This window comes from Miniopterus schreibersii (assembly GCF_964146895.1).
Source record: "Miniopterus schreibersii genome assembly, chromosome: 2".
Classification (NCBI taxonomy): domain Eukaryota; kingdom Metazoa; phylum Chordata; class Mammalia; order Chiroptera; family Miniopteridae; genus Miniopterus; species Miniopterus schreibersii.
The window spans coordinates 23435656-23459375 of record NC_138102.1 but is presented as its reverse complement, the minus strand read 5'-3'; the positions used below and the strand labels follow the sequence as shown (position 1 = coordinate 23459375).

General features: G+C 45.1%; 1 protein-coding gene across 6 annotated transcripts in view; it reads right to left on the bottom strand.

Annotated features, from left to right (window-relative positions):
• The window catches only part of IKBKB (inhibitor of nuclear factor kappa B kinase subunit beta), a 52363-nt gene extending 33512 nt beyond the window's left edge, over window positions 1–18851 (bottom strand). For 3 of the 6 annotated variants that reach the window (XM_081130079.1, XM_081130080.1, XM_081130081.1), the window contains exons 1-5: window positions 18692–18838; window positions 17902–18024; window positions 6703–6797; window positions 5647–5764; window positions 2592–2661 (exon numbers count right to left, since the gene is read on the bottom strand). In XM_081130079.1, coding sequence (XP_080986205.1) covers window positions 2592–2661; window positions 5647–5764; window positions 6703–6797; window positions 17902–18006 — 388 coding nt within the window. In that variant the 5' untranslated portion in view covers window positions 18007–18024; window positions 18692–18838. Of the gene's footprint in view, window positions 1–2591; window positions 2662–5646; window positions 5765–6200; window positions 6332–6702; window positions 6798–17901; window positions 18025–18691 lie in introns of those variants that run through there. The other 3 variants (XM_081130082.1, XM_081130084.1, XM_081130083.1) reach the window with 3 other exon arrangements.
• Between the last annotated feature and the right edge of the window lie 4869 nt (window positions 18852–23720).

Here is a 23720-nt window from a genome sequence, read left to right as displayed (position 1 = left end):
AGGAAGGGAAGTCTCATAAGACAGCCACCTGCCTGGTTCACTGGATCCCAATCTCAGGTCAATGCCCAAATCAGGGTGATGCAAGTTCTTCAAAAGGGACTCTATAAATCCAAATCCAGAGAAGGAAGGAAATGAGAAAGGAACTAACACTTGCTGACTGCACATTCTACCAGGAGCTTTATGTATATCATCTCATTTTACCCTCATAACAATTCTAATAAGGTAAGTAATAGTCCCATTTCATAGCTAATAAAACTGATGTTCCTAAAAATTAAGTAACATGCCTATGGTCACACTGCCAATAAGTGAAAAGGCGAAAGATTTATACGATCTAAAGAGAAACCAGAGTGTACACACTGCCAATAAGTGAAAGAGCTGGTATTTGACCCGGGAGTGTTACATATATGTGGATATGTTCCTTTTTAATAGGTCCTTATTTATTTAAATTTCCCTTGGGGTTTGTTTCATTCATTCGACAAATGATTATAAAGAAGCTGCTATATAAGGTACTACTGTTCCAGATGCTGAAGATATAGCAATGATTAAAATCTCTACCTCCAAGAATTTAATTCTTGTGTACTAATACTTCAAAGCCTCATTATTTCCAATTTGGGGTCACAGAGAGGAAAGATAGGGAATCAGTGACCTAGAGAACTTTACTATTCATTCACCTATAGGAGAACTGGACAACATAAGCCCTTGGCAGTTTACCTGTCTAGGTTATTCTGATTTACGTATAACAAACACGTAAAACTTGAATAGGTAATAAATAATATAAAAGCTACCCCACAAGTCAGTGGTAACTGGATATACAAATGTGCCCAGACCAAAGAATATACAACCAGAAGGTGCTCTATTAATATCACTAAATAATCGCTTGAGGAAGTAAAAAGTTATTCGAGGAAGTAATCAGTTATGTATACCTAAGCCAATAATTTAAGACTTTCTTAATAACTATTTGCTGAGTGCACAAATGAGTGAAAGGAAGATACTGGCGAGGATAACATTTTAAAAAATGACTTGAAGCTCCAACCAGGAAGAAACAAAATAAAAGTTGCCCATGAAGAGCAAAAGAATATTCCCCATCCTATAAACCTGCTTTCAACCCAACTCAACAGAGAATAAATTAATGATCTGGCCACTGGGGAAAATACAATCAAGTAAACGTCTGAGCAAAATGTAGATAGGTGAGCCATGTAACAAGGTGTCAAAAAAGCAGGTGAGATTCTTGACCTATGGATTAGACCCTCTAGGTAGACAGACAGGATCCTTCCAGTAGACCCACACAGGCCAATGCGTGAAGGATCAGTATGGCCAGCAGTGGATGCTCGCCCCAGTCAGATCAAATTGGTGCAATGTCAAACTGCTCTCACAGTGAACTCCATTCAAAAGTCATAGGATAGAGGGAGATGGAATTTTCTATGTCAGATTGTTTGGATCCTAACCTTAAATATGTCACTGCTTGACTTTGCCCTAATTTGTTTCCTTCTTGTCCACCTTTCATCAAGTGGCACAGAGTGTCCTGGCCAGTATGGCTCAGTTGGCTGGGCATCGTCCTGTGAAAGGTTGCTGGTTCTATCCCAGTCAGGGCACATGTTGGGGCTGCATGCTCGATCCCCAGTAGGTAGAGTGTGGGAGATGGCCAATTGATGTTTCGCTCTCATATCAGTGTTTCTCTCTCTCCCTCTCCCTTCTTCTCTCTCAAAAAATCAAATTTTTTTAAATCTTTTTTTTTTTAAAGTAGCACACTGTAAAGAAGGGGCAGACCTACAGCAGCAAGGCAAAGTGTCTAAGAGACTGGAAGCCCCCTATCTTTCCAGGCCAAGACCCAGAAGAACACAGCTTGTGGCAAAACAGTAACAACGGGTGAATCTGAGTGGCGAGTATGTGGGTTTCACTCTATTACTCTTTCAACTTTTCTATATGTTTGACGCTTTTCTAAAAAATAAAGTGTGAGCAAACAAAATACAGCTCCAAAAAGGTTGCAATGAGAAAGGGATGAAAATGGTATATCATTCCCCAAACCTCAGGGCAACATTCAGTGATCAACTCTGGACAACTCTAAACTTTAGATCTCAGTCAGCTTGGGATTGCTTCTGACCTCTGCAGTCTGAGGTTACTCTTCTTCTTCCGAAACCAGCCTGGTCTTCTCAGAGAGTGCCGCAGATACGCTCATCTGAGGACACCAACAGTACCAAAGTATTACACAGGGGCAGTTTTTCCTACGCCCTCAGCTGACAAAAGAGCTGCCAATGTGGAAGTGGAAAAATTCACTGCCAAGGGACGAAGTTCATTCAAATGACAACCTACTCCATTGCTGGCCATTCCAGGAAAGTAGGGAGGGGAGATTTGTAATGGGAAAGGAAATCTGCTACTCTAAATACATCATAATTCACTTCATGACTTAGTCCGGAAGGAAGGGAAATCTATTTGAGTTCAGCGCCTACCTGACTAGCCCCTTGTTGACCTCCCCACACTGTCTGTAAAGATGAGAGGACCAAAATATCTCCCCTGTGCTCCACAAGGACTCACAGGGGCACCACACACTCTCTCTGGAGGGCTCGGCCTGACTTCCCAGGGCTGGGATTTACCAATGTCACTCAGCAAGGTGAGGATGGCTCCTTCCCGCAGACCACAGCAGTTCTCAAACTGGTTCAGGTACTGTCAAGAAGATGAAAGAAGTGTCAGGCTGAGTGGTCACCAACCACCAATAAGTCCCCAAGTGGCTTTTACCAGCTGAAGCCATCTGAGTGCAGACCCTGGCCCTGGGCTTTGGGGACCTGGGCTGATAGGCTTTGGGGACCAGGGCAGTAGAACTGGCAGGAACTGGCCCAAGGCGAAAAAGGAGGAAGCTGGACTGAGTACTCCCAGAAGCACTCACTCACACACAGATGAGGTGTCTCTGAGTCATTCTAGTTTTCAGTCTCACCTGTGCTCCAGTTTTGAGGGAGAAAGGCCAGAGTCTAAGCTCTGCCACGATTGGTCCACTGCTCCTGACCTTCCCACAAAAGGCAGGGTGGAAGGTTTTCACTAAAAAACACCCTCTGACCACTTCCCGATATCATCTTGCCAGTCTGGTGATGATGACAGGAGGGAATATTTAGTGAGCACTTACTACGTTCCTGGCACTAGGCTAACCTCTGTACAAATAAGCTGGATGTAGCTTTACCTGCAATGTCTGCATCCTGCCCACTGCCACTGAGGTAAGCACTGTTGGAATTTCCATTTTGTGGGTGAGGAACCTGAGATTGGAGGTGGTCAGCAATCTGTCCACTCACACAGCCATTCCAGGGCAGAGCTGGAATATGAAGCCATGTGTACCTGAAGCTCGAGCCCAAACACTTAACCCCTTTGCCCTCCTGGCCCTCTCAGCTTATGGAGGGGATCAATATACTGCCAGAAATTGGCCTCAAATGAAGACAACAGAGAAAAAACTTCCCAATTGAGATTTACAGTAATTAACTAAAATTTATAACCACGAATGTCCAAGAGTCTATTTCCTGGGCCAGGCATATGGACTTCACTCTTTCAATCTGTTCTGGCTTTTACAGTTGCTCATCTGCTGGCCAAACTTGTCTCTCTATGACCAGGGTATAGATTTTGAACTTTTTAGAGGGAAAGGCAGGATATTTCATGTAGAGAACACAGAGAACCCCATCGCTCTGGGCAGCAGCACCCTCCTCCAAGTTGTCCCAGCCCCCACCCCGTGGGTAACAACATGGACAGAGATCACTTAGGCTGCAATCACTTCCTGCTTCCCCAGATCACCCTGCACCTATGCCAGGTCAATCATGCTCAAGTGTGCATCTTCTTCCCTGGCTGACTGGCTCTTTGCCACCTACAAGATCAAGTCTAAAGTCCTCTGCTAAGCTTTAGGGCCCTCCATAATCTGGTCACATCCACCTACCTCCTACACTGCCTTCTAAAAACCATCTGCTCAATTACAACATGGCTTTATCTCCTTAAATAACTGCAGTTAGTAATCAGATGATTGTCAAAGGTTAGGAAAATAAAGAGGAAAATCGAAGCTTTGTCACATTCCCCATTTTTCATCTGTTATCAGTGCTCTGCCTGTGGTCATGCCAGCAACTGTGCTCACATCCTGCCATGACACTCCCAGGATGTGCCCACATCCAATGGTGGAGAAAGTTACTGGGGTGGATCAACCTTCACTGAAAGTTTCCTTGTGAAAAAGGTGGCAGAAGGAGCAGAAGAGTAATGAGAACAGCACATGATACTGGGTCCAGGAAACTGCCATGTGAAGACAGAAGAAATGCCTGGGTATCCCCCCTCCCCAATATCATGAACCTCCTTCTAGAGCAGGGGTGGGGAACCTTTTTTCTGCCAAGGGCCATTTGGATATTTATAACATCATTCACAGGCCATATAAAATTATCAACTTAAAAATTAGCTATGAAAAGCCCGGCCAGGAGTGGGTCAGTGGTTGAGCATTGACCTAGGATCCAGGTGATCGGGGTTCGATTCCCGGTCAGGGAACATGCCCGGGTTGCGGGCTCGATCAATGACTCTCTCATCATTGATGTTTCTATCTCTCTCTCTCCCTCTCTTTTCCTCTCTCTGAAATAAATAAAGATATATTTTTTAAAAAAAACTAGCTATGAAAAAAGTTCCTAGATTTATTGAATTTCTAGTCCTGCCTGCGGTTGCCTTGGCAGGGCCAGATCAGATTTCTCGGGCCTTATACGGTCCCAACCCCTCTTCTAGAGTGAAGAGCTGAGGGAGATGTGCACTAACAGAGAAACCTTTTTCAATACAAAAACAACTCTTCTGTCCAGAGCTTTCAGTTCTCCTCATTCTAGATGGCAGCATTCAGTTTCACAGGTGGAAAGGTGGCCTGTAGTTGGGTTCATACAGGCTGTGGACCCAAGCTCTGCCACCGCAACTGTGTGAGGGTGGTAACCACCTAACCTCTCTGGGCCATGATATCCACCCACCCCATGGGAATCATAACTGTCTTTCCAATGTCACAGGGCTGTTGGAAATCAAACAAAGCAATGTGTGAAAGCAGGTTGTGTGATGCTGTTTTAGAGAACATCAGGGAAGTAGACATACACCACTGTCCCTAAGATAAGGGAGGGCTGCCATCACCCACCCTGAAGTGTACGTTCTAGTGAAGAGAAGTCACTGTGGTGAGAAGGAAGAAAGCAGAGCCCGGAGGTGAGTCAGTGGTAGCTCTGGAACCCCAGCTGGGTTCCCTGACTTCTAAGCCAGGCCCCTTCCTGCTCCACTCTGTGACACTGAGGGCACTGCTGCCACATCTGTGGGAGAAAATCCCTCCTAATAAAGACAGCAGTGATGCTGACATGAGAGACTGAAGTGGCCCTGACATGCCAAGGGAGGACAAGTTTGTTTTGGAATGTGTCCAGTCTTTCCCTGTACTCAAAACCTGGTGGTTGTTTCCTTTAGTAATTGCTGTGCAGAATGTACAGAGAGCCCTTCCCTGACTTTCTCGTAAGAGCTTCTGATTCACACCCCACTCTGGGCATGGATGGGGGATTTGACAAGGAAAAGCCATCACACTGAAGTCACCGTGGCTCCCTGAGCTTCCTGATGATGAAAGAGGTGAAAGGTCTCCCCACTGCTCCCGTCCAGACAGGCTGTGCCCCGCCATCTTGGAAGCCTCACCTTTCGAAGATCTCCTCCTTGGCAGTATTCCATGGCCAGGAGGGGCAAGTCGTTGGGAGCCAAGTTCTGCATCCCCTCTGGGACATCCCGGGCAGCCACCACATTGGGATGGTTGAGCCTAAGGAGGAGGAGAAACGAGTGATGGAGGAGCACAAGCTTTGGCTCAAACCCATTCCCCACTCTATCCATGTCTCAGCAAAGTTCGCCTTATAACAAAGGCCTAGAATAGCCAAGGGCCCTCAGGAGTAAGAAGAAGATAGAAGTCAGGAACTGGCAACTCACTGCGGTGCTCAATCAGCATCCACCCAGCTCTACTTTTAGCACCATGTACTCAAGGACTCTGTGAGTGCATCAGTATAACTTAATTTTCTTTTGAGTGCCCCCTATCAAGTCCTCACTGTACCTCAAAACTGCTTCTAAAAGCAGAGAAAGTAGAGGGACTTCCAATCTCATGCCATTTGAGTGGTGATGGTGTGCGTGTATGTGTGTGCACATGTGTGTGCATGCAGACAAGGTGACACCTCTCCTTTTTAAGAGGTTTGTGGAGGGAGCACCTGTTTGAGGTCTTCCAAGCTGATGAGGTTGCTGGGAGGACAGCATCCATCTAGGGACTGACGGGCCTGTCTCCACACTGGAGGAATAAGTATCAGCAATAGGTTCACAGCAGTGGAGAGTCACATGCCACCTTGGAATTAGAAATATGGGAGGGAAAAGGATTTCTGCTGACAAAGGAAAATTCACTAGATGGCTGATTTAAATTCCTTAGTATAACAAATAAAACTGACCAAAAGCCCTTGACAAGGCCCAGTGTTGGACACTAACCACCACTGCTCTAGAAGTCATCTACCTGGACAGTCTGGCTGGTATTCTGATTGAGGGACTGAGATACGCAGCAGGTGGGGCTGTTGCTCCAGATCCCAAAGTTCAGCTGGCTCCCTCCAGATTTCATTTCAATGTCCCATGGCCCCTCAGCTCCAGCAGTACCCTTATCCCCCCTACCTCCTCACAGGCGCAGCTCTGTCAAAGTGGCTCTGTGTACTGATTCCCCGACCTCACCTTCTCATGATCTGGATCTCCAGGCACCATCGCTCTCGATTCCGGGGGCTGAGCTCTTGCCGGCACTGCTTGATAGCAATCTGCTCACCCGTTTCCTGCAGGGAGAGCACATACAGGAAGGATCAGCACAACCAATGACCAAACACAGAGAAACCTGTGGGTCAATTCTGAAAATGTCTCCCTAGGGCCCAAAGCATGGATGGTATTTTCCTCTAGGCTCCCAAGGCCCACATATGTATCCACTGATAGATATCCCCAAGTCACCTGCGAGCCCATGAGGTTGGTCTCCACCCTCCCCAACTCTCACCCTGCCCTTCTCTCTCCTTATTTCCTATCCACCCAGAGTCTACATCAAGGCCTTGATCTGTTCCCACCTCCTCATCAAAACCTCTTTGGACCATTCCTGCCCAAGAGATTTCTCATTCCTCTGAACGCCAATTGCTATCATACCAGGTTGAACCACATGACGTCACAATCTTGACCATTCTGACCTACACAACTTGCACTTCCATATGGCTCAACCTGATAGTTAATGTCACATTCTCTTCACGTTTCATGCTTCTCTTCTTTTTCATGTTTCTCTCTCCAGAGAGAATACAAGCTTAATATAGTATGTGGGAGACAAACTGATTCAATTTCCAGCTCAGCCATTTACTACCTCTGTGACTTTGGGCAGACCACTTGGTCTGACTCAGTTTCTTCATCTCTAAAATGGGAATATGGATGCCCAACTTTCAGGGCTATCATGAAACTGAGCCCCTAGCAGCATCCAGCCCTGAGCAGGTGTCCAATAACACTCCTGGGGGCACACCTGTGTCACGCAGGTACTCCTGGCATTTAAAGTCCTCCGAAACTTGGCTCTAATCTGCCTTTCCAGCCATTTTCCCATGACTCCACTCCAGGCATCTGACACTACAGCTAGGTTAGACCACCTGTCCCGCTCCTGTGCTCTCGTAGGTGCACAGGCACTACAGTCTTCCTACTGCAAGGGGCTCTTGCCCTCCTCTCTAAACAGCTAACTACTCCATGGTACATACCTACCAAAGACGTATTCCATAGGGTCGGTGTAAGGTTTTCTCTTTTCTTTATTAAATTATAAATTTGTCTATCCTCATGCACTTTAATCTCTACTCTAATAACTAGCACAATGCCCTCACTTAAGATTTTGTGAATGGAAGAGAAGGCAATCAATAAAATGTTTGTGAATTAACTGACTGCCAGGTGCTGAGGATTAACTCCTCCCTTTGCCTTAGTGCTCTAGATAGCACCAAAGAGCAACCAGGGATAGGCTAAAAGTGGAGGGCCCTGAGGCTACAGCACTGGCAGCAACAGGGACAGCGGCTCTGGCCTTGGCCACTCCAGCCGCCACAACAGCATCTGCCCCTGGCCGTGGCTTTGGTGGCACCAGTGCGGAAGCTGGTCCTGCCATCAGTGAGCAAGCTATACCAATACTCTGTTTTCTGTACACCTGCAGCAAGAACCTCAATAGCCCCATGCTCAATATGCACCTTGGGAAGAGCCAAAGAGCCACAGCCTGCAGGATGGTACAGTAATACATCAATAAGAAAAGATTTCAAAACCATAGCAAAATCTTACTGTTGCCCAACTGAAGGATATCCTACCATTTTCTCATTTTATGACAATGCATACTAAAAACAATCATAAGCCTTATAATTATTAGCTTTATAAGTGCAGCAATTCATATGGTACTAAATGGGACTTCAAAAACACACGTTGAGGATTGTGGCACGATCTCCCAGTATACATGTGGCAGTCCTTCTGGCAGCAGAACTGCATCAAGGTCACCCATTTACCAAACTAGCCATGATCCCTGCAGGATCAAGGACCTGCCAGGAAGAAAAGGAAAAATGGAAGTCTCCAAACGCAAGCAGAAGTTGTCTAATAAGACCATTGACTCACTGTGCAATAAACCAATCCCTAAAATGGACATTCAAAAACTAGAAGCTTCAGAAATAAGGTGGCAGCACCTCTGACCCTTATAGCTCCAATGCCAGAAAACAGATATACTTACACCTCTAAGTTCCTCTCAGAAGTTGCTTTTTATTAAATCCCAATATTGCCATGGTTAAGCTCTCCATCATGGAGCTACCTCACATGCCTATCTTTTTTAACAGCTCTATTGAGATATAATTCATACACCATACAATTCATCTATTTCAAGTATAGAATTTAATGGTTTGGGGTACATTCAGAGTAGTGCAACCAAAACTGTAATCGATTTTAGAACTTGTTCATCAACCCCCAAAGCAACCCCATTCCCCATCAGCAGTCACTCTCTTTTTTACCCCCAACCCCTCCAGCCCTAGGCAACTACAAATCTACTTTCTGTCTCTACAGATTTGCCTGTTCTGGACATTTCATATAAATGGAACCATACAATACATGATCCTTTGTGATGGCATCTTTCACCTAGCATGTTTCTAAGGCTCACCCATGCTGTAGCCACATGCCTAATTTTGTGACAATAGTCCTTGCTGCAGCCTGTAGTACCAGGCATTGATAACCAGGTCTGCCATAAGTATTGTTCGCATACTGCGCTGTTAGATCCCTGATCTTCGCCTACATTCCAAACATCACTCTGAAGATGTGCAAAAATTGCAAATTCTGTTTCTATTGAACCAATTGGTACAGTTATATGAGTGAACTTGGGTAGAAGCCCACCTAGTACTTTTCAAGAGTAAGGAAACGTGTCAAAAGAATACCATTTCTTCAATCGATGTACTGACTTAATTACATCTCACAAAATGTTATATCCTCTACATCATGAACTTCTGAATTCCTCTGTTTTCAAACTGATTTGAATTTGGTTTCAAGTTTCACTTCCCATTAGCATTCGGACTCACACTTTAGCCCAGTTCTCTGGTAACTTCATCAATAGCAGCTCTCACATGCCATTATAGATGCTTGTTTCCAGTCAGATGGGATCCCCACAGAAACTCAGACTGTGGCATGCAGAGTTCTACAAGTGAGAGAAGACTGATGGGCCAAGCTGTAAAAGGAAGTAACACTGCTGAGAGAGTCCACTCAGCATGTGATGTTTTGATGGACAGGCTTATAAGCAGCAGTTTAGCGGAAGACACGGCTTGTTACCTCAGAATGACTCTGAAAGTTTAAACCAAGATATTTTGAAATGTGCACCTATTTTAACTTCAATTCTCAAAAGAGTGTGTTAGTTTTCTATGGCTCCTATAACAAACTGCCACAGACTTAGTGGCTTAAAACAACACAAGTTTATTTCCTTAAAGGTCAGAAGTCTAGCACAGGTCTCATTGGACCAAGATCAAGATGTCAGCGAGGCCATGTTCCTTTCTGGAAGCTCTAAGGGGAGAATGAGTTTCCTTGCCTTTTCCAGCTTCTTAGATGGAGGGTGCCTGTGCTCCTTGGCTCAGGGCTCCTCCTTCCATCCTCAGAGCCAACAATGACCAGTTGAGTCTTTGTCACATTGCATTACTCAGACACTGACTCTCCTGCCTCTCTCATCCAATCCAGGATAATCTTCCCATCTAAAGTCAACTGATTAGCAACTTTAATTTCACCTACAATCTTTTTTTAAAAAATATATATCTTTACTGATTTTAGAGAGAGAGAGAAACATCAATGATGAGAGACAGTCATTGATCGGCTGCCTCCTGCACGTCCCCTACTGGGGATCGAGCCTGCAACCCGGGTATGTGCCCTGACCAGGAATTGAACCACAATCTCCTGGATCCTAGGCCGATGCTCAACTGCTGAGCCATGCCCGGCCAGGCTCATCTACAATCTTAACTCCATTCCCCTTTGCCATGTAACTTCATATATTCACAGGTTCAGGATATTAGGACATGGACATCTTGGTAGAGGCCATTATTCTACCTACCACAAGTAATATGTTTCCTTCATAAAAATGGCAGATAAGTCAAACCCAAAAGGTAGCTTTATTAAGTGACTTAGAAAATATTTTAAGTACTCTGCTATCTATACATTGGATACCTGTAGATAACTGTAGTCTTCTGCTCAACACAAACAATGGACCTAACACAACTATCACTTGGCCGAACTCAGAATCCAGGAATAGATTTTGATAGTGAAGATTAATATTAAAGATTGAAGATTAGATATTGGCCTCAATATTCAAACTCAAACTAAAGAGTAAATTTAGTAATATGAACACTGGAATAACTGGGCATAGAGACCAAAACTGACTCTCTATTTGTGCACAGTTCTGGTTAGTCTTATGGTTATAGGGGAAATCCTAACTTTCTAGGCCTGGGGATGTCCCATAGAGGTATAGACACACAAACTATTTTTACACAATGGCCCTGTAGGGAATATTCTAAAACATTCCAGTTTTTCCACAAATAATGTTTCATTTGAAACACAAACCCAAACACTGACTTTCTGTTGCTTAAAACGCTCCTGCTCTAGGAAGCAAAATTTGATGTAACAGTACAGAAACAGACTATGAATACTGGTTTGAAACCCTGGGGAATTTGTTCTTCTCCAGCAGTTGAAACTCAAATGGCAGTGGATGACTTTCTTTATTTGGCCTGGAACCCCCTAGCCTCAGCTCAGCTATGTGGAATCCTAGACTTGGCCCAAACCATCTCACTTCTAGTAAGTGGACTCCTCATGTGAGGCAAAATTTTAAATTGGTTTGTATTTTGAGAAATGGAGAAAAGGGTCAACAGTGTTATCTATGTTGGATGAAGTTCATTATGAAGGTGATTAGGATTCTCTGTGATTCTTTGCTTTTTGTACATGAAAACATAAAATATGTATAAATGTGAGTATATCATAAAGTATAGAAGACAGGAGGGTTGGGGGGGAGGGGGGGAGAGACACATCCTCAGACTTCTGAAAGCTATCAAAAGTTGCCATAGCACAAGCGATCTGGAAGGCTAGTTTATATAAGAGCTTCCCTAAGTTAGCCTTCTTTTAATGACCAGGAGAAACTCACAGGAAAAGTACATTCAAACACGGAAAGCGTCTCTTGTTATCATGGCCACCATCCAACAGGCCATTGTAGTATAAGGGGGCAGTTAGTAATAACCACCTTGTTCCTTCTTAGGCCCTGCCCCCCAAAATCAATGTTTCAGAAAGGAGGTGCAAAGCTGGGCCCAGAGAGATCCTAGGGACGGAACCCAGGCCTGAAAGTCAAAAGGTCCAGGGTCTGCCTGCAGCTTCACCCCTGACTCAACAGTGTTGCCCAGTCTACACTAAGAGAACTCTGATTTCAATCCACTTAGTTCAGTGTAAGCACCCAATGGACACAGTGGCCTCCAAACTCATCCACAGGGCTTGAGGGGAAAGTAGGTCAGGGTATAACTCAACTCCCTCATCCTTCAGCTGATGAATGCATGACACTGAGTCTATTACTTAAGCTTCTGGGTCTTTATCCACAAGATGGAGATGACTCTACCCCTTCCGGCGTTGTCAGTTAAAATGAGATGGAGTGCCTGATACAGAGTGAGCCTCGAGTAAATAACAGTGGTATCACTTCCTTTCTCTAGCCCTATGTACATGATGCTCTACCCATCTGAAGTGCCTTCTCCTCTCCCATCAGACTATCTATAGTCTATTTCCTTTCAAGATCCTGCTCAACTTCCATTTCCTCAACAAGTCTTCGCTCTCCTCTGAACATTAAAGAAACAATATGGATAAAGCACCTAGACCAGCTGGCATGTGATGCTCTTAATAAATAGTAGCCATTATTATTTCCACACAGTTCAGTGCTTATATTTAGATATACTGGATATATTCCTAAGTAATCATTTTTCCCTCTTCGATTAGAGCACAAGCACATTAAGGACAAGGTCATGTCCTTTTTTTTCTCCCTGATGGATCTGTGATGGAGCTGAGGTCAGTGATCAATAAATTCTTAGTGAACTGACTGACTAAAGTCTCTAAAACTTCAAAACACACAGATAAGCTGAAGTGAGCTTAGTCTTCTCCAGTGAGGGGACAAGCAAAAGCTAGTACTACTTCATAGATGGGATGACTAATAATACCTTACCTTTTATATCTTTTTAACAGTAAATGCGTACATGACCTCATTTTGTCCTCACACAAAAATCTTTTGGGACCCAAGACAGTAGTTCCCAGACACTTTCATATCAAAGTACACAGAGAATATATTTACAAGGCATCCTCAGACTTTTCCAATGTTTCCAGAGAGCTGCCCATGTCTGGCCCAGAGCCGAGAGGATCAATATCTTAACCTCCTCAAAATCCACGGGGAAAGAAGGCATAGAGGAGATAAATGGAGATGGAAAAAATAAAATGTACTTGGAAAAAGAAAACCCATGGCGGAAGTTGTCACCCAAAGCCATGAAGCTGGCAATAACAGAGCCAGAATTTGAACCCTAGAGCTGAGGGAATCAATATCCTAGCATCCTCAAAATCCATGAGGGAAGTCGTGGCCCTAAGTCATAAAGCTGGCAATAACAGAGCCAGGATTTGAACCTAGTGGTGTGTGAGTGTGAGTCACGTATTTTCCCCCCTTTTCCCACAAGGCACTGCAGGCAGAGGTCATTCAGGTGATCTCCTTTTCTTCTTCCTTTGTATTTAACAAACATCTTATGGAAATTATCAGCCTATCTAGGCTGTACTGAGCCTTGCGCTGAAGATTTAAGGGAGTACCAACACAGCAGGGATTGCCAAGGCCCATGCTTGGTAAGAGAATTAAAAAACTCAAGGAAACAGGGGCAGGGTCATTGTTACACTGAGCTTTCTCACTGGGAAATAATCATTGTAGAGTTCTCTGTTAAACAAGGAAGACATCTATGTTGTCCTTCAAAGGAGCGTTTTTCCCTTAATGCTTCAAAATGGTTTAGACTGATTGTAGAGAACTGATAATGTCTGAGGGGTGTCCCCCACCTTGGATTCCCCAACCATGGAGAAGCCACAGTAGAGAAAGCATGAGGTTGGGATTCCAACAGATGTAGATGTAGGTTCAGATTCTAAATCCTTCACTTACTAGTTTAGCCTCTTTGGGTGACTTAACCTCTCAGCTATAGTTCAGTTTTCTTGGCTATAAAATAGGATTAAAGACAATAGTACTTCCTTCTAGGGTTACTGTGCAGAATGGAGATAAAGCATGTAATATACCTAGCCAAGGTGGCCAGCGTGGCTCAGTGGTTGAGTACTGACCTATGATCCAGCAGATCATGGTTTGAATCCCCGTCAGGGCACATGCCCAGGTTGCAGGCTCGATCCCAAGTAGGGGGAGTGCAGGAGGCAGCCAATCAATGATTCTCTCATCATTGATGTTCTCTCTCTCTCTCTCTCTCCCCCTTCCTCTCTCTGAAACCAATAAAGACATATTTTAAAAAAAAAAAAAAAAGATACCTAGCCCAATGCTGGCATATAGTAGGTTCTCAATAAACAATAGGTCTATTATCCGTCTGAGGATACCAATGCTTAGGCTCTTTCAAGCACTTTCTCTTGTGATAAAAAATAGTCTCTTTGGTAGACAAGATAAAGTCTGTGGAGTATTAGGAAAACATGTGTGATTATGTTAACTGTAATCATTATACCTGACTGGAGTTAAGCAAATCGACACCACCCTAGCCCAGATACTTTCTTCAAGAGGCTCTGAACAGAAGGGTGTCTACCAGACAACAAAATGTTCATGTTCTGATCCTGAACATTGATTCAATCTCCTATAAGCAACTAAAGCAGTTCTACAGACTTTTCCAACTGAGAAAGAACCCAGGAGGATGGTGCAGAACCTCCTGGACCAAGCCAGGCTTATCAGCAAGCATTCACTAAATATTTGTGAACACTCAACTCCTCCCACTCCTTCAGCCCCTCTGGTTTCTATTCCACCACTAAGTCCTGTCGATTTTACCCCTAAAATAGCTCTTAAACCCTCCCACTTCTCTCCACCTTCACTACCACCAGCCCTGTCCAATCTCCACCTGGACTACTCCAAAAATTTCATAGCTGGTATCCCCACGTGACAGGGCAAATTGTCAAATATTCAGGAATTCAGTGTTAAACTGTCAGTGGTTTGAAATAAGCCATGGTGGGAGTACTCTGTGGAAATCAGGGCATTTTTTTGTATAGCTGGTTTCTCAGCACACTGCTGCTTGGGCCTGGCCTTCCAATCTGTCCCTGCAGTCAGTGTGGACCCCCTTCAACAGCTTCCTGTTGCTTTTTGGATCAAAGCAAAACCTCCTCAGCAGTGTGTGACTCACCTTCTACACTCTAGCCTCCCTGGCACCTGGCCCCCTGGCACCCTTTCTTCCAGTCACACTGGCCTTTCAGTCCCACCTACTTGCCTTGACCTACCCCTCTACAGGGGCTCTGAACAGGCTGCTCCCCCTGCCTAGAACTCTCTTCCCACATTCTCTGCCCAAATAACTTCTATCAACCCCTTAGGTCTCTGCTGGAGTGCCACTTCCTTGGGAAAGCCTTCCCTGACCCCCGGTATAAGATCTCACTGCACTAGGCCCCCCTCCTGTTTCATACTTATCACAGTTGGGAGCTTACATTTACAATTATTGATTAATGGCTCTTTCTCTTTTCCATAAAGGTCTTTATCAAAAACCAAAATGGTTTTAATTACAAATACACAGTATCTATGGACTGACTGACTGAATGATTTTGTGCACCTAACATATGTATAACATAAAGACAGTTGTTATGGGGTAACTGAAAGAAACCCAAAGCCATGCAGAGTCCTGGCTGACCAGGAACTTAGAGCCATGACAAGACATACTCCTACACACAGACAAAACAGCATTATATCAGGCATGCCAAATGAGTAGAGCTGAAGGAATTCAAAATTCCCACAGAATGAAGATGTCCATGATGGGTTTATGGAGGGGATGGTCTAGAGCTGATCCTGGAGTAATGGGTAGAATTTATATAAAGCTGTCCAGGGGAGAGAGATTTGTTCCAGAGGGCTCAGCTGATAAACCTGTTGAGAAGCAACAAAGGGCGGTAATGCTAGAAAGAGGGAGAGGCCAGACTGCAGGGGGGCCTCAAATGTCAAGATGAGGAGGAGTTTGGCTGTTGGCTTTTTAAAAAGAAAAAGCAAGTTAAAGGTTTTTGAACAAGGGAAGGAACTTGAAAATCGTAATTCTAGAAGGGTAATCCATACACATACATACATACACACACACATTCTTAGGCAGCTATATATGAAGTTGGAAACAAAATTTAATCTGACAATAGCTTTCCAAACCCAGAGAGCAAATGGAGCACATTTTGAGATAGAGATTACAGACACATGGTACATTTGGACAAAACTCTTTTGAAGGAAACCACAATGTCTCCAGTTCAGCTGCAGCAAGATGTTTGCCACAGTCAAGACTCTAAAAGCCTTGGCCTGTCTAGAAGTAGCCCAGCCCAGGTACAGGTGGGGCTATGGAATGATCTGGGTCTTCTGTTGTCATGCTAGGCCCCTGGCTATACCCTGAACAGAATTAATTTGAGCCAGTGGTGTTATTAAGGCCCTCTCAGCTAGGTATAGGGTTTGCTGGAACCCTGGTTTACCAGCTGGGTGTGAGAATGTTACTGTAGTGCAGAGCACAGTACTGGTTAGCCAGTAGCTTCGATGACTCTCCCTGCTCACTGCAGCCAGGCTCCTGGGAAGTGGTACTCAATTTGCCATCCCTTCAGTCCAAAAAGGTGCTCAGCAGCCCTTGACTAAAAAGTAGGTGCTCTCCTTCAAGGACTTCAGTGGGTCTAAATTTGGGATCAGGAAGCTAATTTAGCTATTTGGTGAGATTCCCTAGAGCAGTTGTCTCCAAACTGGGTATACCCAAAACTGAAATTCAAAAAAAACAATTAAGCTTTTCTGATATTAACTATATGGCACCCTCCTCAAACCATCTGTCAAAAGGTCACCTGCCACTCTGGTACTTCAGGCATCCTGAGGAAAAAGGGCATTTCATAGGCAGAGGTGGACAGGGGCTTATGGGCACAAGTTCCAGGTTACATGTGCTCCACTTAGTTACAATTACAAGTTGTATTCTATAACTTTTAATAACTCTCATTAAATAGGTGAGTGGCTTAAAAAGATTGCTGCAGAGAATTTCAGTATGTGTAACACCTGCACAACTAAACAGAAAGATGGAAGAACTAACACTTCCAGTGTGAGAAACTCAGGTCAAACACATAAGCAGTAAAAACCATGAGGTGCTAATCAAATCTAAAAAGAAATCGGTCCAAATAATTCAAAATTATAAAAATTATTTGAAATATGGATTTTCATCCAAGATCTTCATTTTTTAATCCTCACCTGAGGATATTTTTTCCATTGCTTTTCAGAGAGAGGGACAGGAGGGGAGTGAGCAAAGGAGGGAGAGGGAGAGAGAAACACTGATGTGAGAGAGACATCATTGGTTGCTTCCCCCAAGCCCGGGGCTGGAGATCCAGCCCACGACAGAGCCACATGCCCTTGGCCAGAATTGAACCGAAGACCCTTCAGTCCACAGGCCAACGCTCTAACCACTGAACCAAACCAGGTAGGGTTCATCCAAGATCTTTAACGATAATTCTCACTTTCGTGAACATCTGTGTATGTTGTGTTGTGAAGTATTGCAAACAATACTGGGAAGACATTTGAAAATATTTCATTATCCTCATCTTTTAAATTGTTCTATCTGTGTGTTTTAAAACGTGATATATTAGTACACAATATATTTAGTATATGATAGTCTAATGTTAGCATAGGTAATTAATTTAAAATACATATAACTGAGGCTGAAAGCTTAAAATTGTTTTACTATTTATTTATTAATATGTCTTTATTGATTTCAGAGAGAGGAAGGGAGAGAGATAGAAACACCAATGATGAGAGAGTCATTGATCAGCTGCCTCCTGCACGCCCCCTACTGGGGATGGAGCCTGCAACCCAGGCATGTGCCCTGACAGGGAATCCAACCTCCCTCTCTGGGATCATAGGTCAACGCTCAACCCCTGAGCCACGCCGGCTGGGCTGTTTTACTATTTATTTAGGTGGCACAGTCAATAAGCTTGGAAGCCACTAACCTAGAGTCAGCTTAGCAGCCCTGAAGCGCCCCTTCTCAGGCCCCCCCTTCTCACTCTCTCCCAAGAAGCCCATGGCAAAGGTGAGCCCCATTCACCCGTCTGGCACATTGTGGGGTACAGGCAGTGAGGGTGGGTCTGTCGTCCACAGCTCCCACACCTGCCTGCCCATGGCCCTTCCCAGCTGCACAGAGCCCCTACCTGATTGTGCCATCGGATGACGTTTCCAAATCCCCCTGTCCCAAGTCGTTCTTTCATTTCCCAGGCCCCACATGTCTGGGTTGGCAGGGAAGGTGACCAGCTCATACTGATGCCGTGCTAGCTCTGTAAGGAATTTGGGGTGGGGGGACAAAAGGTTAAGGTTAAGAAAAAGTGGAACTCAAGGAGATGGAGAAGGTAAGACATACCATAGCCCATCAGTGTAGGAGAAGAAACAACTGAGCTGATTTTCACTTTGCATGAAATGAAAGCTTGGTGTGTATTCTGGTTTGGGTAACAAACTTTTGTCTTTCTCACTTTCCTCCACCCCCACCTCAGCCACTGTGTAAGCTAGCAGGGAGGAAAGTCACTCAAAGGCGATGATGCCCCACACCCCACGACCTCGAAAAGGGATCCCAGCCTGTACTTCAGCGAGGGGTCCCTGCCCTCCCCTCTGCCCAAGGTGGCAGGGGCGGAATCTGCTTGAGTTGCCCCACGGTCACGTGCGTCTTCACAGTCCTCATGAATCACGGCCCTCTCCCAACGCCACCCACCTGGAAGCTGCCACCTGGAACCGCCCTGGCAAGGGCTGTTCTCCCGGGCCTCCCAACTCCAACTGCACAAGGGAAACCCTTCCGCGCCCGGACCCCCAACTTTTAAACTCGACGAAAGTTTCTTCAGGAACCTGTAGCGAGGCAGAAGGTGCCCGCCCGCCCGGGCAGAGGAGGCGAGGGCTCGGCCGGCGGCACGGGGGCCCCAACACCCCGCGGCCCACACCCGGCCAGGGACTCACCTGTCGGCGGGGACACGGGGCGGGGGTTGCGGGGGCGGGGGCGGAAAAACTGGGGGCTCTGGTACCACCCCGAAGACATTAAAATGCGGGAATCTACATCGGCCAGCCGAGCGCCACTTCCTCAAACACTTCCTGCTCGGGCGTCACGGGTCACGTGGGCGCGGCCCGCCCTTAAAGGGGCCGCAGGGGGCGCTGACTCACTGGGCCGCCCCTGGTGACCGCGGACAGCGCCCTGCGGTACCCTGGGGGGCCCCGCGCTCAGGTGACTCCGGGATAGATGCGTGTGGCTTCTAGACAGTTTTCATCCAAACTGTACAGGCTGTGCTCCCGGAGATAGAGGACCGCCCTAAAACAAGCCCTAATACGCGCGCGTTCTCTTTAGACAGGTGACTTGGAAGTGAAGCGGTTTGGAGGCAGGAGCGACGGGGATATCCTTACCCCAGGCCGCCCGGGGTGAACGGGACCCTGCTCCCTAGACTTTTAACCTGGTGGAATTTACCGCGCCCCGCGGGGGGTGATTTAGCGACTGTTTACAAGAATTGCCTCTGGCCTCTGGGGCTCCTGCTGAGCTCCCCTGGTCGAGGTTCTCTGGCTCCGTATCAAGGATGATCAATCACAGCCTACTCCTTAGAAGTGACGGCCCCTACTCGCCTCATAAAAAATAAATAAAAGGGGAAAATCTAATAGCGTAAGACTAAACTGCAGCTTCAGGTCCAGTGACGCTGAGAAATTGGGAGAGGCTCTCGGCCCTGAGGTCCATCCTCTGTCTCCTACGTACTTGGCCTTGGAATAAGGTCTTTTACAATAGTTTCTCGCGCCTGTGTCATCATGTTAGCGGAAAAAGGAGTTCTGTGTGTTGGTATATTTACTCAAGCAGAAAAAACATGAAAGGAAACTGAAGTAATGATAGCGGCGTGTATAGAGTGTTTACTCAGTGCCAGGCGCTGTCTAAACTCTGTACTTGAATTTCTTCATTCAATCGTCAAGGCAACCCTACAAACTGGACAACCCTGCATTATTACTGTCATCTCCATTTTACAGATGAGAAAACTGAATCACAAAGAGGAAAAGTCTTCTTTTATTTGTTCATATTCTTATTTATTGATATTTAGAAAGAGAGGAAAGGAGAGAGAGAAACATAGATTTTGTTGTTCCACTTATTTCTGCATTCGTGGGTTGAGTCTTATATGTGCCCTGACCGGGGATTCAACCCAATGCCTTGGTGTATCGGGATGATGCTTTAACCAACTGAGCTATCGGCCAGGCATTTTTTTATTTTATAAGAATTATTTTTGAACCAAATTGATGACATATGCCTGGGAGCAAGATCTAAAAGTCTTTATCCGAAAGTCACAGGCTAGTAAGTTGATCTGATATTCCAACCCAAGCGGCTGCTCTCAATATTTGGTTAATAGTACCATACGTACTAAAAAGTTCAGAAGGAGGCCAACTGAATTTTGAAGCAGCTACTGCTATTGACCTCAGAGAGTCTAGGGCCAATTACTTAACCAGTGCAAGCATTCATTTCTCTTCTTTAAAATGCATGTAGTATTGCCTAGCTGGCTTGGCTCAGTGGTTAGAGTGTCAGCCCAAGAACTGAAGGGTCCCAGGTTTGATTCCGGCCAAGGACACATACCTCAGTTGCAATCCCAGACAGGGGCCCAGGGTGAGTGGCACAGGGCACATGCAGAAGGCAACCAGTCAATGTGTCTCTCTCACATCTGTGTTCCTCTCTCTCTCTCCCCTTTCCACTCTCCCTGAAAAGCAATACAAAAAATATCCTCAAGTGATTTTAGAAAAAATCCTACTAGGTAGTATTAGGTTGAATTGCATGAAGTTGTCATTTTTATAAGCCAAAAATAGTTGAAACATCAGCAACAAAGATCAGCAGTTTCATCTGGTTCAGCCTAAGAGCAGCAGGAAGATAGGAGGGTGCACAAGTCAGAAAAGGAGGCGCCAGCAGACTTGTTGTGAAGGACAGATGAGGTAATGGTCTCTGCTAAACAGAACACTCAGCCTCAGAGCAGGAAGAGAAAGGAACATGAGTAAATAGTTGTAAAGTTTTTCAAAATAAAACACATTTACTGAGGTCCTATATGTGCTAGGCCCTCTGTAGAGTCTATTTCCTGTATGACATCATAAAAGGTTTCTCTATAACCCTGTCACCTCTGAAAATCACTGTCCCTGAGAAACTTCCGGAGACATCCACTGATAATTGACAGGCTGAAGGTTTACTCTGTACCACTATGATTTAAGAGTTCTCATTGCTCAGCTCAAAATAACTTTGTTTTCAACTGAACGTAAATCTCTCCGATAAGTCATATATTACTAGATTTTTAAAAAATTAATGGTGGCCCAGGAAGGTGCTTCTGGGTTTCAAGTCCCAAGATATTTATCAGCTTACACCCTGTTTTCCCTCCAGATAAGTCAGGTCCACTGTCTATATCTGGTCTCCATTCTGCTCTCAAGATGTGAGCAGACTGTTTTACAAAAACATATTTTGAAATGGAGCAAAAAAATATTTCTTTTTCTTCCTGTTTTCAGGCTGAGCTTGCTCTTCAGCAGTGACTATAGGATAATCCAGAAACACTGAGCAGCCAGAGTGCCTCACACAGCCCTGGGCACCTCTGACCCAGGGGATCCAAGCAGTGTAACTCTCATAAGAGGCACCTAGAATCTTGCTGGGGACATAAGACTCACAGAGAGCCATCGAAGAATGTGAGATAAGGACCGGGCAATAAAACACCCTGCTAATTAGTTCTGCAATAAAGGCAGCGAGGTATTTGTGATAGGATAAAGTTTCTAAGCGGTTCCTCTTAAAATAAAATCTTCTTCCCGGGGTAAGTTAAAGATATCGACCCTCTTACTCGGTCGTTTTGTGTCATCATTTGAGAAAACTCTGCTTTCTCGCTAATAGCATCCAGGCAAAGGAGCGCCGAGTTTATTTGAGTGAGGAAAGGATTGTTTTCTGAAAGATGAGTCATGGTAAAACAAGCCAACTTAGAAGATACTAAGGCACTAAAGCAGACCACTCGGGATAGGGAGGATTCCTCCCTCCCCCTACCCCGAGTCAGCTCTGGTTCAGTGATTTCAGCAACTGTTTCATTTTCCTCCAGAGTTTACTTTATCCTAGCCCTGCAGAGAGAAGACTGCAAGTCACACGGCTCCTTCAACCAACAAAAATTCTTCTGCCAGAAAAGTTGGAAACATCATTTAGTTGGAAGACATGAAGACATCTGCCTTTCTTCTAGGGGAGTTGGTGGGAGGTAGGGGTGGGCTGGCAGAGGTTGATGGTGAGAATAAACATTGGTCCGGACCTTTCAGGGCTCAGCCCATCGCCAGCTGCTGAAGAGAAAGGGAAGGAAATTAGGCTAATTTCTACCCCTGCGAATGAGACCTGGACCAATGGTGAAACTTTAGAGGAACCAGGAAAATTAAGGGGGCCAGCCAGGCCATCATGCCTCAAACCTTGGGTGAAACACTGAAAGCTGAGGAGTTGGGGCCCTGAGTTACTGCCCCCCTGGAAGAATGATAGCTTGGGGGAAGACTGATAGCTTGTACTCTCCTTCATGTTTACACACACATGGTTTTACTCTAGTAAAGTCAAATTAAAGAGAAAGAAGTTACTGAAGGGCAGCTACCCACCCGTTGGTGGTGGTGGCAGGGAGACCATGGATATATGCTAGGTTTATAAGTTTATACCACCTGGCAGATATGTTTCTCAGCTCACCTAGTTTTAAGCAGCTTCTTTTGTTCCATGGGAGCACAGATCTTGTTCACTGCTGCATTCCCAGTGCCTGGTATATCGTAAGTGCTCAGTTAAAATTTCCTGAACGAATGAGTGGATTGGACAATGCAAAGATTGGTGACAACTGCACTCTTTACCTTTTGGTTATATGTGGTCTCTAGAATCTGAGAGGTGTGGGTTCTAATCCTGGCCCTGCATTTTCTTGGCTTTGTGAACTGAGTTTACTGAACTTCACTGAGTGTCAGTTTTTCATCTGTAAAATGGGAGCTAATAAAACCTATTCTTCATGGTTGCATAGCTTAACTGAGATTTTATACACACACACACACACACACACACACACACAGTGCCTAGTACAGAGCCTGGTGCTTATTAGGCCCCCCTTTTTTTCCCATTGCCTACTTATTATTATTTTTGTTGTTGTTGTTCAAAATATTACAGATGTCTCTTTTTCTCCCCATTGACCCATTCCACCCCACCCTCCTCCCCAGTGCCTCTCCACACCATTGTCCATGTCCTTGGGTTGTGCATATATGCATATAAGTTCTTTGGTTAATCCCTTCCCCTCCACCCACCCGCCCCCCTCCACCCCTCTGAGATACGTCAGTCTGATCCATGCTTCCATGTCATTGAATCATTTCTGTTCATCAGTTTATTAAGTTCTTTAGAGTCCACATATAAGTGAGATCATGTGATGTTTGTCTTTCTCTGCCTGGCTTATTTCGCTTAGCATAATATTCTCCAGGTCCATCCATACTGTCCCAAATGGTATGAGATCCTTCTTCCTTACAGCTGCATGGTATTCCATGGTGTAAATGTCCCACAGCTTTTTATCCACTCATCTACTGATGGGCACTTGGGCTGTTTCCAGATCTTAGCTATTGTAAATTGTGCTGCTGTGAACACAGGGGTGCATATATTCTTTCTGATTAGTGTTTCAGTATCCTTAGGATATATTCTTAGGAGTGGAATCACTGGGTCAAAAGGCAGCTCCATTTTTAATTTTTTGAAGAACCTCCATACTGTTTTCCATAGTGGCTGCACCAGTCTGCATTCCCACCAGCAGTGTACCAGGGATCCCCTTTCTCCACACCCTCGCCAGCACATGTCATTTGTTGATTTGTTGATGAGAGCCGTTCTGACAGGTGTGAAATGATTATTAGGCCCTTTTTGAATAGTAGTTATTAATGCTGGTTTTTTAATTGCAATAATTCAGAAGTGAGCTGAGTTCTCTGTGATTCCAATGAAATGGGCTCAAATCCTACTTCCTTCCAGTAAAAG